The sequence below is a fragment of the Sarcophilus harrisii genome, chromosome 5 (assembly GCF_902635505.1).
Source record: "Sarcophilus harrisii chromosome 5, mSarHar1.11, whole genome shotgun sequence".
Classification (NCBI taxonomy): Eukaryota; Metazoa; Chordata; class Mammalia; order Dasyuromorphia; family Dasyuridae; genus Sarcophilus; species Sarcophilus harrisii.
In genome coordinates, this window is record NC_045430.1 from 5999327 (window position 1) to 6016982 (window position 17656).

Here is a 17656-nt window from a genome sequence, read left to right on the forward strand (position 1 = left end):
CCAAAATTTAATGCAAATTAAATATCTAAGTATAACAGTTCACAAAGAGGCAATTCCCCTACCCCAATCTGCCCTGGATTCTTTTCCTTGCAGGAGAGCATAGGGCGAGGTGAAGGCTGCCTGCCTGAGGCTGGAGTCCCAAGCCCCCAAACCCTGTCCATGGTCCCTAAAAGCACAGGCTCTTCCACAGGAAGGGCTCCCAGCTCTTTAAGGATGCTCTAATCACTCCATCCCTGGGAGTTCCCCACTTTAGAGAACTGAAATAAAAGAAGCCATCACTCCCTGAACAATACTTTCAGAGAAAAAGTTAAGCACAAGTGTGGCCAGGAACGTGGGGACCCCAGGGCCAGCTGGGCTTCTCACTTTCCCCCTAGTATCTGGCCACTGTATTTTGCTCTTATGTGAATACTTTTGTCATTCTACACTTAATTTTGTGTATTTACAATAAGATTCTAAGCAGGGCTGGACGTCCAGGGCTGCCCCAGGCAACCGGAGATTCAGAACCCCTGAGGTGAAGGGAAAGGCATAAAGTACAGAAGAGATCCACAAAAGGAGAGAAGGAAAGGAACAAGCACCTATTAAGCACCTAGTATATGCTCAGGCAAGTGCTTTACGACTGTCACTTCATCTGATCCTCTCAACTACACTAGTATTCTCCCCATTTTACAGTTGAGGAAACTGAGGCAGAAAGAACTTGCCCAAGTTTCATATTTAAAGATTCTGAGGCCTGATTTGAATTTGGATCTTAGGACACTAGGCCCAATTCTGCCCAGCCCAGCAGCTTCAAGGGGAGGAACTAATCCACAGGCCTCGCAGGGGTTATAGGGAAAGGCTGGGAAAATGATACCCCTTCAGGGACAGAGCACTGACTGCCCTGGGCAGCCTTAAAGTTCCCTGCCAGCGCCAGGATTCTGACCGCTCTCTCCAACAAAACACTGACTTCTTCCTCTCTAAGCTGTTCCTTTCAGAAAATCATAAAAGTAAGCCCCAAAAGCCGAGGCCCACCTCTTGCACTCAATTCCCACAAAGTTTTCTCCAAGAAAGCATCACCCTACCATGGGCCATTCCTCTCCTTTCCTATCCACTAGGAGGGAAGAGTGTGTCTCTGGCAATCCCAGCATGACACTAGAGACCTCCCGCATCCTACAATGCTAAACCAAAGTAGGGGGCCCGGCACTCGTCCCCCTGCCGAGCCCCCCAAGTGGTCGTAGGCGGGCCCAGGAGGAGGCGCCCTTGGGAAGAGAGGACTCAGACAGTGACAAACACAGGGCGGGCCTGGCACATGACAGATCCCTACTAAGGTTGGCTCTTGGGTAGGAGGTGAGCAGAGTTGGGAAAAATACTTTCTAAAGGGAGAATCTGTTTTCTCAGACTGACAATAATAAACTGAAGAAGTTCCACTTTTCAACAAACAAGCCACAAAGGAGCTACACACCGAGAAAGGCCCCTCTCTGGGCTGAAGGCTCATCCAGGGAAATTCACGCCACCCTGACAACAGCACAGGAACCCCTGTGGGATTCCCTGAGGTTTTGGAGGGGATCAGAGCACCTATTAACTCTCCCCCTAGCACCCTTTTCCTCTTGCTCAGAAAAACTCCTCCCAAGAGAGGCAGAGAAAGTTTCCCCAGGCTTGGTGACCCCCTCCTCCAAGATCGTGGCAAATACGCCAACAGCCATGGAGGCTGAGTGGTGTGGGCCTCCAAGGACCCAGATCCGCCCTTGGTGCAGAAGTCAGGGTCAGGAGAGATCCTGCGTCTGGGTGTTCATTTGTATGGCTGTGTTTTTCTTTTCTAAACTGGGTTTTCTGGTTACCTCAATGAGGGAAAGAGGGGGGAGGGAGAAAGAGTATGAGCCTGGGAAAAAAAGTAAAAATGAATTCTTAAAATCTCTTTGTTATAAGGTCAGGATCTCTGGGGAGGGAGACACCTGTGGGGGCCATAAGAGACCTCCATGAAAATCAAGTTCTAAACAAAAAGGCCCATAGAACAAAAGAACTCTAGGCTTGTACGCTGAGAAACGCCACCTTTTACATCAGCTTACTTCCCATCCCCAGATGTTCTTTTATACCGAAAAGGCGATTAGTCAAGGGCTGCCCTTCCAATCGGAAAAACAAAGGCAAAGGATGAACTCAACAAAAGCTCAGTGAGAGGAGCCCGAGACAAGCAGCCCAGCTGCATCTTCTCAGGAAGGAAAAGGCAACCAGGAGCCATGAAAGGAGAAAGGTCAGGCACTGGGCCCCACAATGCCATGTTCAAGGACCCTCAGAATGACCTGGAGCTAGGCTCAGCCAGAAGCCTTCTCAGCATTCTGGCAGCGACTCTGGAGCCGTCCTCGGTCAAGGTTTTCTTCAGGGAATAAATCTACCTACCCCATGGAAATGCTAATGCCTGAACTGCTCCAGAACAAGGAACTGGGGAGCCAGGGAATGAGCATAAAACAATAGGGCATGTGCTCTCTAAGGCACAGAACTGCAAATGTCTGGTTTGGGTCCCTTTCACTGGGTTTTATAATTCTTTGAATAACTTTTTCCCTCCACTCATATATGCACATGTATACTGTGTATATGCACATATATGTAGACACACAAGCATTATATGCTTATACACATACTGTGTCTATGTACACATACAGGCACATGTAGCTAGCCATCTGTGTGCAGTGTGTGTCTGTGAAAGTTCTGCTATATGCTATACACACATGTACGTGTATGTGCGTGCATTTCTTATGTGTGTGCCTCTGTACAGATGTGTTGCACATATGCAGACTACGCAGCTGCATAGCTGTGGCATGCATTTATGCACAAGTGTGCTCACATGGCCAGACTTATGTGTGTACGTACACGCCCAGGCAAAGATGTGTGTACAGATCCATAGCTGCACAGCTGCCCAGTGTCCACGTGCCTGGGATCAGCAACTCAAAGCAAACTGATCTGCTGCTGCTCTGGCTCGGGCGGCTTGGGGACAAGCAGTTGGGTGACACTACTTAGTTAACATCCCCATGTGAAGTGGACCCCGGGGTAACTAGTTTTACCAAAGTCAACACCACAGTCCCAGCTGAAGCTCTAAGAGAATAGGACCTACGCAACCTTGCTTTGCTGTCTACGTTTTTCTTCCATCTCTAGACTAAGATGAAAAATTTTTAAAAAGTAAGTCATTCAGACACACTGAAACTGACATAAAAAACAAGAAAGGAGAAAAAGGAAAAGTGAAGGGGGAAGCAGAGAAAGCCAGGCCTGAATGGGGCAAGGAAGAAAAAGCATCTTCTCAGCATCTTCATTGAGTCCTCTGCATCTACCTCATTAAGTGTTCATGTAGAGTCTACCCCAGGTTTTTGTATTTCTCTTGCTCATCTCTGTAGATGACTGTAACCAATTTTTTTTGGTTTGTATGTATATTTTGTGAACACAATTTTTGAGAGAGACCAAATACAGTATATGTACAAATTAAATCAATAAAAGCAAAGATGTCTTGCAAGGAGAGCCCTTTGATCAGTATTCTAGTTGTGAGACAATTGTCTACCAAAATGTCTCAGTAATTAATCCTCAAAATATGGGGCCCCCCATTCTAGTCTCATACACACAGTGGAACAAGCCCCTCAACCAGCCAACAGAAAATCCAGGCCACAGGTGCCCTCCTTACCTTCCTCATCTGCTTCCTGTTCTAATGGCGCCCCTTCCTCTTCAAAGCTCCCAATACCTGACTCCAGTGGAGGGGGTTGGCTGTTTGGCTGACTTAGCTTGTTTCGAATAACAGCAATTTCTTTTTTTAATAACTTTGCTCGTTTACTTCTCGACCCACTGGATTTCATTGAACACGTCAGATCCAGTTTGTCCAGTAATTCTTTTAGCTGTTCTTCCAAGGACATGTGCGCTCGGTTAGCTGGATTTAGTAACCGATCCACTAAAGTCACCAAAAACAAAGAAAAGAAGAAAAAGAGTTGGAAGGTATTTTATTAATAATTTGTTTGCTTAACTGTTATAAGTCAACATATTACACACACACATATATATATAAATAAAATAAGCACAAGAAATAACTGCCCCAAAATGTTTTCCTAAACCTGTTTTCATAACCAAGTAATTCTAATACTCAACAATAGTTTAAAAGTCTCCTAACTTGCTAATCTGATGAGCAAATTTCTTTTATAGCCTAAAAGATGAGAAAAATTGTGTTTCTAAAGTTGTTGGAATCAATTACACAGGCACATATATCAAAACAAAGATAGACTGTGTATACAAGGGTACACACACTCGCACAGACTGAACAAAGTTCATCCTCTAAGAATAGTAGTCACGATGTCAAATGGTATCTGGCACACAAAGCAACGCAGAAAAAAATACAACCAATTTTAAAACTCATCTCGATTTTTTTCATTCTATGACTTGGGAAGATCATCCGATAAAAATCTAGAACACATTACAGGCTTTGGGCAAAGACTCGAGTGGAATGTAGAAATATCTACACATAAAACAAACCCAAAAATTAGGTTTGGGTCCCTTATTTATGGATCAGGATTTATAGATTTATAAATTTATAGATCTATAGATCTATATTTATTTATCTATAGATCTATATCTATATAATTATAGATCTATAAATCAAATATGAAAAATCATGAAGATCACAGAACAGCCAGCTGCCTCCTACATGCACCTTGGGACACAAACAGGAAAAGTGTACAGTCTTATCATATATTTTAAAACCACATTTCTTAAAAAAAATAATAAAAATCACTGCTCGTTTCATATGTGGAAATGTAAACTGAGATTGTCATTGCAATTGGATAATTTGAAATAAAGTTTGGGGTAGAGCTGAGAGAAAAACAAGTCCCTACCGAGAAATCAATAAATTGACTAAAAGTTTTGTCACCATAGAAAACAAAACCCCAAGCCAACCTCAAATCAAGAAAAGGTCATTGGCCTTTCTTCCCTTTGGGCACTAACACGGAATAAGCCGCAGCACCACAGCGGCTGCACGGTTGCCTACAGACTCGGGCCACGGAACTGGATCAACCCCACAGTCTTTTCAATAAGGCACAGTCAATTTCAATGATCTTGTGATGGAGAGAGCCATCTCCACTCAGGGAGAAGAGTGTGGAAACCAAGTGTGGATCACAACATAGCATTTTCACTCTTTTTTGTTGTTGTTTGCATGCATTTTTTTCCTCATTTCCCCCCCTTTTTTAATCTGATTTTTCTTGTGCAGTAAGATAATTTTATAAAATTGTATGTATATCTTGCTTTTAACATTTTTTACCATGTTAACAAATATCGGATTGCTTGCCATCTAGAGGAGGGGGTGGGGGAAAGGAGGAAAAAATTGGAACACAAGGTTTTGCAAGGGTTAAAGTTGAAAAATTATCCATACATGTTGGGGAGCCTAGGGAGGCTTTAATAAATAAATAAATTAGGCACAGGCCATTGACAACTGTGACACCAGAAAAGGTTTGGCAGCTCAAGATGGAAACAGAAGCCCCTCTGGACTGTCCCTAAGGTGTCATCCCCTGCCCTCCAAGGGAAGCCCTGGCTACACTGGCAGGGGGAGAGAACACTTCATTCAAAGAGAATGGGACAAGATAGCAGAGACTCATTTCCAGCCCTTCAGTCACATACTGCTTTTCTGACTTAAAGGGAACACAATCTTGCATCACTTCAAATATTCTCTAGTCCTTTTTGAGAAATTTTTTTTTGTTAATTCTTTTCAGCCTATTTTATCCTTCTGCTGAAAACCTTCCTGAAAGTCTGGCCATCTGTGCTCTTCCCTGCCCACCTCGGTTTCTTTATGTTTGAAATGCAATGTTCCCTCACCAGGATGGGGTAAGGATCCCATGAGATCCTGTCCAGTCCTTAGGCCCAAGCACACAGGAAGTGCTCAATCAAGCTATTGTTACTGCTATTATTCCCAACTCCATTTCTGCCATTTCAGTGCTGCCTTTGGCAGAGAAGAGCAGCCCTCATGGAGGGAGCCCCGTGTGTCCATCATGCCAACAAATTGGCCTTGCTCTCATTCTGAGCTAACTCCTCCCCAACCCCCCAGCAGCCCCCATTGGGCTAAGCTCCCACCTGCTCCCTCGCAAGATTGCCTCCCTACTTTGGGACCTTGCTCTGGAAGGGACCTCCCCTCCCCAAGCTCCGAGCCCTTCTGTTCCTCGGAAATGTGCTCTCCCCAAAGCTGGGGAGCCCCAGGCAGCTGCCTACCTACTGCCTCCCCCTGTCACAGTTCTGTCCCCCCCACCAATTCCCCTGCACTATTTCTAAACTGGGGGGGGGGGGGGGGGATGGGGGGAGGTTGCCTAGAATCAAATGCAGAAGGTCCCAGATTCAAATCCTCTCCTACCACCAACTACCAGGGTGACCTGGGCACTGGGTTTCCTTAGGTGTCAGAGGCCGGGAACAAATCGATGGTCCCATGGAACAGTCAGTGCTCTCTATGTCCCTTCTCCCAGAGAGCTGCCCGATGTCCATGCTGCACATGACCTCTAAGTCACCTCCTTCCAGATTCACTTTCTGTCAGAGTGCTCCATGGTCCATGCTAATGGCCACCCCATTCTCTCATAAGTCAGCTGTCTCTTTCCTTCCTACCTCGCACTTCCCATTCCTACATTTCTTGTTGGGCACATTATCTACCTTTGGGTTATGGTCTACTGCTGCAGATTCAGCCCCATCCCAGGCAGTCCCCGTTACCAAGGAGGGCCTACTGGCCACTGTGTGATAGCCCAGAACTCCTGGTCTTTGTTATTTCCAGCCTGAGGAACATCTAAGGACATGTGCCATCTTGCTGGTTCTTTTCCTGGATTTTTTGTTACTATATAATCGAAGGCTTTCTACAACTGTTCTTGCAAAATACACATAGTGCAATACTATTCTCCAACCCATTCCTTTTCACTGGAATGTCTCCAAGCTGACAGCACCATATGACAAAAGACTGGTTGGGACTAAGACAACCTCGCCGGTGTCTTCCCTCACCTAAATCAAAGCCCTTCCATCTCCTCAGAAATTCTGAACTCTGATCTGTGTTTGTTGAAGTAACATGAAGAACTTAGAAATCTGTCATAACCCAGACACAAACCACAGAATCACACATGCCAGATGGCCGAAATAATCTATCATTTTAAATGGACTACAGCTTAAAATTTTAAAGAAAAAACCCATAGAGCAAAAAGTATGTCACAGGTAGAAAATAAATTGATTTGAATCCCTCTGGGGACATAGGGATCACGGTCCAAGCCACATTTGAGAATGCCCAGGTGGTTGCTCCTCTGGCTTCCAGACCTCCAACTACCAAAAACTATAGTTTCACAAGGCAGCCTATTACACGAGGGACAAAATGAACTCAAACACGGCCTCTCTGAAACATCCCCTTGCAGCTTTCTCTGGCAGAGTCCACCAAATCCTACCCGGGTCGCCAGGATAGCCTTTGAAACACCCACCAACCACTTACTCATTTCCTCTTGTGCTTTTCACCCATCCTCAAATGGCAAGTCTTCCACTCAACCAAACATCCCAAGGCATCCTCTACTGAACACACTTGTCTAGAGTAGAGTGCCTCAAACCACCTACAACACTCCAGGTGTGACCTGACCTACATAGCCTGATCCCCGCATTGTTCAGGACCCAAGGCACAGATTATTAAGACCTTTCAAGAGTAGCTAAAAGCACCCACTGCAGTCACCAAAGTGGCAGGTCCTTTCCATTCATGTCTAACGATTCTATCCAGTTCACAACCTTGGAAAACCAATTTCACCGCTGACACATTTCACATTTCTTACCATCTTCCCAAGAAAAGGGCCGAGGAGGCTCCAACTGTGGCCGTTCAGGTAAGTGCATTCCAGTTTCATGATTGAAACCAACCCCTTCGGCATCCCGCCGTGTCTGCCTCAGGACAAGCCCGCCCTGGTCTCTCAGCCGTACGGCTGCTCTATAAAATATGGTATCCTTGGCATTGTATTTCATACAGTTATCTATAATGAGATGAAAATCTTCTTCAAATTCATTGAGGTCTCTGTAACCTTGGGCATCTAACCGTTTCCTCATTGTAGCAAAGTCCATGGGATGTTTAATATGATCCAAATAATCTGGAACCTGAGATTTGAGATTAAAAAAAAAAAAAAAAAAAGAAAGAAAGAAAGAAAAAAAAGAAAATTATCTAAAACAAAAAACAAGCAAACAAGGTAGTTTTTCTACTTAACAAATACACATTTAAACCTCACACCTGCCAGGAAATCAAGCAAAAGAAAATAAAATTTAAAACTGTTATTTAAAGTGCATTGTTGTCAAAAAGCTAAAATAAAATTTAAATCTATTATTTAAAGTGCATTTTTGTCCGAGACAAATCAAAAACAAGGATTTTTTTTTAAAGATGTACATTAACTAAGGAACAAATTATTCTCAAATAAAGCTTGAATAAATATAAATAAATATAAATTTAAAAATAAGCAATTCAGAGAACTAAAGGGTGGAAACATCTTGCAAAGAAAATAAAAATACAAGCATACTATCTCCCCAGAAAGAAAACACACACACACACACACACCCCATGTCCCCTTAATTAGAAATCAAGCAGGAAAATAACAATTTGTGCTTTTGAACATTCCGCCAGAAAGGACATTCAAATGAAATTTGAAATAAAGTCTGAAACTACATAAGCTGTTATGCATTGAAATATAGATTGGTTAAACTAACGGCAGGCAGGTGGCCGTGATCAGGCTGGCAGCCAAGCACACACCTCTTTCAGATTCACAGGCTGGGCAAAGATGCGCGCAGGGTCTTTCTCTTGCAACTGGTCCAGGACTGACCGTAGGAGAACCGTGAATGGCGTCAACTGTAACTCCAAGGCAACTTGCTCCACCTTTACCTACACAGAGCAGGAGGGTTAAGAGTTGGAACAGGAGGCCCAACATGTAACCAGCAAGCAACAAGCTTCCCCTCCATTTGTATCCAATGACCAAAGAGCCTGGGCAGACAGTCATGTGGACGAGGGACAAGGGCTCGCCCACCCCCTTCCTGGATGCTGTGCCATCAATGGAGGACACAAACCCCCCCCCCCAAGCCAGAATTCTGGCAGCAACTCTCAGAGTTTCTGGGACAACTTCCCTCACCTGTTCTCGCTTCAATTTTTCCCGTTTCCGGATAAGCTCTACTAGTAGTCGTGCTCTCTCCAGGTCGTGCCGCAGTCTTTGCCAATACTTCAACTTCTCCTTCAAAGCTTGGATTTCTTCATCATCTTCTCTCTAGAGAAGCAAATAAAAAAATTTTTGAACAATAACAAAAAAAAAAAAAAAAAAACCACCAAAGTGGTCTTTTCCGCAACTGCTGCTGAAGTCTTCCACTGCACTGCCACAGGTGGTTGCTGACATGAAGACAACATGATGTCTTCTTGTGCCACTGCTCAGCATCTCTCCCAAGAGCCTTCCTAACTTGTGCATGGTCTTTAACTGCCACTGGGGTGAACCCCTAAGACCAGGCCGAGCCACCCCTGCCCTGATCCAGCCAGGGGAGCAGGTACACACTATGGAAGCTCCCATCTGGGAGCTCTGCCAAAGTCTCTACAGGGTCTGGGTCCTTCCTACCTCAGCTCCCCTTTGCCTTCTGGCTGCCTGGCCCAACTTGATACTCCATGGGAGATGGGTAGGCAACGTTACTTTAGAAGCTACCACTGTGGATCATCAATAGTTTCTGTCCCTGTTCCTCCTCTTTTCTCCCTGGGGGGGCCCATAAAAATGTCTATTTTGGAGGTTGCATGGTCTGGCCAAATCTATCTCATAAAGGGACTTTATGTCCCTGCATTTTTGCTTACTTCCCTGATAACTCACTGATGCTCATTTCTTCTTCTGCTCCCCCTCTTCCTGCCAAAGTTGATCCCATCCCATCTCCCAACACCTGTTCATCAAAAGCCAGGCCAAGTGAATACAGCTGGCCACGATGGGCCAAAGTGGTCCCTGGCAGCAGATCTAGAAGAGCAAACATGACACTGGCTCCAAACACCAGCAGTGACATTCACCTGCTGTGTGATCCTTGTGGAGACAGCCTTTTGGATGCCCCACAGAAAGAAAAAAGAAATGCCATCTTCTCCCAATGACCAAAAAAGTCTACTGAGGACCTCATTCTAAAAAAGTATGGCGCTCATAAGGAAATGGGCAAGAGGGGCAGGAATTGGTGATGCAAGTGAAATAATACAGCAAGTCCCATGCACATACTACAGAGGGATTATTTAAAGAGAAAACCCATTTTTAATCAGATGCAAAACTTCAGTTTACAATTACAAAAAAAGATAGACAACTTTTGCTACAACTGAAAAACTTCTGCCCAGACAACATTAATGCACCTGGTTAAGAAGGGAAGTGATAGAAAGGGAAGACAAAGGTTTGGCATCCAAGATATATTATCAATTCATTTTATACATATATAATATATGTACAAAATGAATTGATATATAATGAAATGATATCTATACACACATATATGTATGTCTATGTATATGTGTTTATATGTATGTGTGTGTATATATGTGTGTACCTACCTATATGCATAACCTGTACATGTAAAACAGTCATTTCCTAATAGGTAAGTGGTCAAAGAATATGAACAAACATTTCTCAAAAGAATTGCAAAGAATTCACAACCCCACAAAAGGCTCCAAAATCCTAAAAATAAGAGAAATATACATCAAAACCCCTCCTGAAATTTCATTTTTCTGGAAATGATAAGACCATTTTTGAAAGCAAATTGAAATTATGCAATTAAAACTGAGTAAAATGCCCATACCCTTTGACCCTGCGGCTCCATTACTGGGTTTACATCCAAAGGAAGCCATCTATAAGAAAGTTTCCACATATTCCAAAATATTTATAGTAGCACTTTTTTGTAATAGCAAAGAAGTGGAAACAAACTGGCTGCCTCTCAATTGAGGAATGGCTAAACAAATCAAAATCCGCAACTATCATGGAACACCAGTGCACTATGAAAAAGGACGTATGTCTTTTTACAGACACAGAGGAGCCTGGACATTTCTACATGAACCGATGCAGAGGGAGAGGAGCAGAGCTAAGAGACAACAACCACATCAATGGCAACGACATAGACACCGACAGATCAGAAGGGTATCTAACAAAATTATCAAGGCCCAGCAGAATGAAGCTGAGAAGAGAAGAGATTCCCAGCCAACCTTTTGGAGAGAGGAAAACTCACGCAGATTACACAGAACCCAGTTTTCTGGACTTTCATAACAAACTGATCACTGGCACTGATTTATTTTTCCTCTGCAAAATATAATGGCTCTTTGGAAGGAGAGAAGGCAATATAAGAAACACAAGATATCAATAAAAAAAAAAAAAAACATTTAAAAATAGGAAAAATCCGAGTCAAAGAATCTGAACTTCAGAAGAGGACACAAAATAAACCTAGCTCCTTTCATTGCTGAATTAGTTAACAGCACAAATAAAACCAGTTCTTACTGACTCTGAGACGTGAACATCCCAGGGAAGTGGAACTACAGGAAGAAACTTGAAGCTGACAGGAACCTGCAGGCAGTTGGGAGCCAGGGCCTATGGGACACGAGACCCACCAACTTCCCCGGGGGCTGCTGTCAAGTCCTAATATAGCTTTCAGTCTTTCTACCCATCTCTCCCAGATATTCTGAAGCTTCATACTCCATCTGAAATAAGGAAGTTTCTCTCCGGGGTGTGGAAATTTCAGTTTTGTTGAAATGAATTCTAGCTATGGACTAACACAAGCTAAACCACTTTTCAAAACCTTATTTAAATTTCTTTTCAAATTTTTCTATTCTGCATAAGGATGATGGGATACAGAGGACAGCAAAGTTATAGAGAGGATCATGAGCTGGAGTATGGAGTAAAGTGGTTGCTAAGAGAAACAGTCATCCTTCCTGGGGGTGTTCAAATAGATTACAGGGCAGCTGATGGGGAGAGGCCAGGAACCAGGTTTCCAAGAGAGAGCTTTAGCTCAACAAACTAGCCACCACGAGCCCAACACCAGTCATAGGGCACACCTGATACCCAAGGAAGCCAAATGGAGCCCCAAGAGAAAGTCAAGAACAATCAACAGAGGAAAAGCTCCAGATCACTGAAAGAAGCAAAGTATGTATTCCATCAGGTTCAATGATTACAATAATGAGATTTTTGAGCACCCTTCCTTACCCCCCCCAAAAAAAGCAGTAGAAATTCTCAGCTAAATGAAATGGACTGAGTGCAAGCCCCACCAGGCACCCCAAACACAGCATAGGTTCAGCTCAGGCAGTATTGTTTGGGCTCAAAGGGCATGAAACAGCAACAGAGCCAACTTTAATAGAAAGAGCAGTTCTGTGTGAATTAGATCCATTTCACTCTGAAAGCTGATCCTAAAAACCTCCATACAAAGAAACAGTAAAGATCTTCGATCCTCCTCTAATCTTGGGAGGTCACAGAATATTCATTTTATCTACTGAAGCAGTAGCAGCGGCTCCCAGACCCTCATTTGCCACAACCAATTTTTGATGCTCTGATGCAGAGGTCAGTTCTGAGTGCTCACACTGACTAGGGTTTGAGGCTTGGTCAGATGGACGAATTTGAAAAGGAAAACCACCAAGAAGTCTGTCTCAAGGTCAAGATGATTCCACAGCAAGGGCCCCAAAATCACTACAGGGACTATTTGATGGGCCTGGTACTACCAGGCCTTCCTTCCTCCCAGTCAGTCAGCAAAAGCACAATATGGACCTGGAACCAAAAACCCAACTGAGCATGGAGAGAGATGGAGACAGCTAACCAGGGGTGGGTGAGCTCTAGTGAATATTGTCCGTAAGTATGAGCACCAGGGACAATATATTTTCAGCAGGTTTAACACGTCTCTACTATTGCCTAAGAAAAAGTGAACCGTGCAGTATCCAGGGCAAGACAGGACTGACCAATCTGCACTCCTGGAGGACAGGGCAGAAGTGGCCAAACCATCCCTCCAAGTCAAGAGTGCAATGTTGAACATGTCTCCCGAGTCAACTATAACTAACATATATATTAGAGAAACAGCTTCTGTTTCTTTGCTGAGCAGAGCAGTGTCCCTCCTGGGTTGTGAGATCCATGAAGAAGGCTTCTTCTGACCTTCAGGCTGAAGAAATGCACTAACCTGAGAACTCAAAGCATTGATGGGTAATAACTCTCATAATTCTGCTATAAGCTACCTATTAGGTTAGGAGAAGGTAGATATTAACCAAATGAAAATAAAAAGATCCAAGTATACTATGAACTTGGTCTAAGGTCTAAGCAGTGACACCAATCCGGGGCCCCGATTTCTGTGGCAGTTCACATTCTGACCTTTTAACATGGCTTCCTTTGGGGCAAAGGAGGGTTAGGATTGAGATTACATCAATGATTGCCACAGACGATCAATTGCGATGCACTTGGCTTCTCTCAAGAACATGATTGATTCAAGACAATTCTCAGACTTGGGATGGAGAATGTCATCCACATTCAGAGAGAGAATTACGGAGACTGAATTTGGATCGAAGCACTTATTGTTGGTCTGTCTGTCTTTTTCTTTCTTATATGGAAACATTTAAAAGAATTGCACTATATCAGATTGTTTGCTGTAGGGAGGGTGAGGGAGGGATGAAGAAAAATTTGGAGTACGAAATCTTATAAAAAATGAATGTTGTTGTATTTGACTACCTGCTATCTAGGGGACGGGGTGGAGGGAAGGAGGAGAAAAGTTGGATCAGAAGATTTTGCAAGGGTCAATGATGAAAAATTATCCATGCATATGTTTTATAAATAAAAAGCTATTATTAAAAATTGTAAGTTAATGTTGAAAACTATCTTTACATGTATTTGGAAAAATAAAATACAAACTGAGAGGAAAAAAAATGATTCCCACAGGTCAACACTAGCCCAGAAGAAACAAAGGAGGTATCTGCACTTGGTTAGCGTGACGCTTTTTAAGAAGCCAAAAATAACAAGGTGAGCTCTGCAATAAAAGGGAATGCTGTCTTGCCAGTTGAACCTCCATGTTCCCACATAATTAAGCCCATTCTCCTCCTCAGAGGTTAATGGGCACAACAACTAGAAAGGTAGGCAGCAGGTAAAGCACTCCCATCTAAGTCCCTCCGTCTCTGCGACACTAGGTCAGTCCAAGCATCCTGAACAGAGGGGAGGGGGAGATGGGCACTCCTCTGTATGACAGATGGATTAAGCTAAATCCCGCGTAAAAGTGGATGTGACCTGGCCAAGAACTGCACAAATTCATTCATTAGGAATTGCTTATCCTTTCATAGCCAAGACTAATAAGCTGTTTCCTTCACTCCTCCAAACACATCCTCTGCCTCACGGGAGGCGGAGGCCACAAGAATGAAGTAAAACGAGGCCCTGCCTGTCTAGCAGAACTACCCAAAGCAAACAGCCCTGAATGCCGACAAAGGGCACAAACGTCACAGGACTCCAAAAGCAGAACGCAGCATTAAAGGCTTCGGGGACGCTGCCCAAAGCTGGGAAGCCACAGCAGACTGAGGAGGCAAACAACTTCGAGAAGGGCTAGATTGGGGCCTCCACAGCGCCGAGTCCAGAGTCTCCCTCCTCTGCCCAAGGACCAACAATGACCCAGCCAAGGGACGACGGCTGGCTCACGGTCAGGGGGAGGCTCTGGGCTGGGGCCTTTCGGGGGGGAAGAAGGCCAGGGAGTGAGTGAGGATGGTCAGCATAATGGCCTGAGCAGAAGGGGCTGGAGATGAGGGGAAAGCCTCAGTGGCAGATGTGGCTTCAAGGCTGCCTTCAGTCCTAAGGTGACATGAGCAGAGGAGAAAGATGGATCAAGGGCGCCCCGGCCAAGGATGGCCCGAGGGAGCTCAGGATTCCAGGCTCCACACTCTCGCCTTGGCCGTCCTCCCCCAAACTGCCGTTTCTATGTCCAGAACTCCGACCCACAGATGGAGGGAGTCCCAACAATCTCAGACACAGCCGCTGCCAGTCAATACCAGCCTGGCCTCCTCCACAACTCTCATACCTGTACCACGCTCCCTCACTCACCCCCCAAAGCCCAAGCTCAGACTCTCGGCCCAGAGACCTCCGGCTCGGCCTGGCGCTGCAGTCTGAGGCCGCCTCTCACCCCGGTGCAGGATCTGCACCATCAGGTTCCCACTCAGCCTCAGGTCCTGGCTTCCGAGATCCCTCCCTCCCTCACCCATCCAATTAAATCTCAATAAGTCATTCTGGTCAAAACTAAGCATACCAAGGAGCCCACCAAGCTACTCCACAGTCCGGTGCCACTCTCTTCTTCGTGCCCTCATGCACAGCACCAGCGTCCTGGCTCCACACCCACTTCCTTGAACAGATAAATTACTTCCCCAACCCCTAATCTCTTCATTCCTCATTTATCTTCTTCCTTGTCAGAATCACTGCTTTCTTTCAAGACTTATCCAACATCACATCTTCTAGGCTGTCTGCCTTGAATCCTTCCTTCCCCTAACTTAATACCACTACCTCATCAGAATACAGCGAGTTTTGCCGAATTGAATTAAGTGGGTTTTTGATCATGAAAGAGTAGAGTTCTGTCCTGGGGACTCATAATCACTCCAGATTGGCACCTCCAAAGAGTGATGAAAATCAGAGCTTTCACATCAGAAAGTAAGACCTGGACATTACTATCAAAGACTGTTGTTTCTTGATTCCTAACCCTCCTCCTGACTAATTTTTTTCCTCCAGAAAAACCATATAAAGATTAACCATGATGCTCCCCTGCACAGACAGGACTTCAAGGCAAATTTTTTAAATGATTAAGTTGTTAAATTCAACAACTAAACATTTCATATCAAAAGAGAATATCTGAATCTAATTATGTTCTTTGTAAAGTGGGAAAAAAACTCAATCAAATATAAAAAGGCTTTGTATTCCAGAACACACACACCCCACCAGCACCACCACTTTCTTCCATCCTAGTCACAAAACAGAATAGGGCCCGAGGTCCAGGGCCACAGAGCTGGACCCAGCGGAGGCTAGGTCACCCTCTTGATTTTCAGATGAAGACACTGACACAAACAACTCCACTGACTCCCTTTCTAACCTCCAGACCTCAACATAAAATCGGTGTTTGGCTCCTAGAGCCTCCCAAGCTGGCCCCTTCCGACCCCCAGCCTCCTTTCTCCTTCCTTCTCAGATCGCCTCTGTGAATACAGAGACAAGGGCTCATTGGCTGATGTCTGGAATGCTCTGTCTCACCTCTTTTGAGTCTCAGCTCCCATCCAACCTCCTCCAGGAAGCTGCTTCCATTCCCACAGCCCTTGGGAATGACCTCGGCACTGTCTATGAATTGTCTGTCCAGAGCTGTCTGCATCAGGACAGGAGTTGTCTGAGGACAGGGGCTGGTTTTGCCCTTCTTTACATGTCCAGCATTTAGCACAGCCCTTGGTACAGAACAAGTGCTTAAAGTCGGTTGATTGAATGAAGCAACTTGGCCCAGGTTATGCAGCGGAACTGGGGTTCAAATCCTCTGCCTTGCCTAAGTGAGTTAATCATTCATGGCTTCATCCCACTCCCAGAAGCTCTTACCTGGTCAGTACCACTGCCATTCTAAGGCAACAGTGCACAGTCCACTTGCCTTTGCCCTTAAAGCCCTCCCAGTGTGGTCCTGTCTGCACTTTCTGCCCTTGCCTCTTATTACCAATCTCGGGCCTCCTGCTGCCAGCCTTCCATTTTTTCAAATGGCCCTGCCCTGCCACCTTCCCCAGGAAGCCAGCCCAAAGCCCCAAGATAGCTTTAAGACATTACAGAGCACTCAGTACTGGTGCTTATCACTAAGATCTGTGGTTTTCTGTCACACCAAACCGTAACCTTCTAATGGGCAGAAAACTACGCCTCGTAAAACCAGTCTTCCTCAGCTCACACTGCTAATGTTGTATGGAAAACCTTTCTACAGACAAACCTACGCAAAAATGAAGTAGGAAGGCTGCCATCACTGCCAACCCTCAAGCAGAGGAGGATGGTAACCTCAGACCAGTCAGGAGACGAGCGTCTCCACTCTTACTCATGCGTTTCCCCATCATCCTCTTATGGCTGAAGGCCTTTCCAACTCGGGAGGCCTCCACTTGGCCACCTGCAGCCCAGACAAGATGCCCAAGCCAGTCTGGACCTAGCTGCCTGAATCTGTGGCCGTGGACGAGCTCCTACAAGTGACTTTGCAGGAAAAGGCAGGCAGGCCCCAGGCTTCTGGGTCATCCAGCCACCCTGCCCCGGCTCTTGCCCTTTAGCGAAGGCAGGAGTTGCTCACATCAACTCACCAAGTCATTGCCTGAGCCTCCTGGCAAACAGGGGCCACCTAACAAAAGGCCACACTGTGGCCGACGTCTTCACAGTCAACCACCTGACGTGATGCAGTTTAAGGCATATTTTTATATTCTCGGGACTAATTTCCAACTACAGTAGAAAGGAATGTCTTTGCGAGTTTATTCTTAAAGAACAAAGCAAATCCTCCTGAAGCGAGTGGTCAGCTTTGTCTCCATTTTCCATGGACTCTCTGGGGTAGGGATGTTGCTTCCAGGTTTCCCATTCTGATATTCCTTTATTATCCAAAGGTAATGGAAATGCCAGCTATTAAAATCCTCCCTTGCAAAGGGTAAAGGCTGACTTTTTCCCCTCTATTATGTCACTCAAAAGATCATAAAAGAACATAAGAAGAGAAACCATTA

General features: G+C 44.9%; 1 protein-coding gene across 1 annotated transcript in view; it reads right to left on the reverse strand.

Annotated features, from left to right (window-relative positions):
• BRD1 (bromodomain containing 1) overlaps positions 1 to 17656 on the reverse strand; it is a 57861-nt gene that overhangs the window by 21087 nt on the left and 19118 nt on the right. Inside the window, 4 exon segments of the mRNA XM_003770771.4 lie at positions 3638 to 3898; positions 7767 to 8079; positions 8723 to 8851; positions 9096 to 9227. Coding sequence (XP_003770819.2) covers positions 3638 to 3898; positions 7767 to 8079; positions 8723 to 8851; positions 9096 to 9227 — 835 coding nt within the window.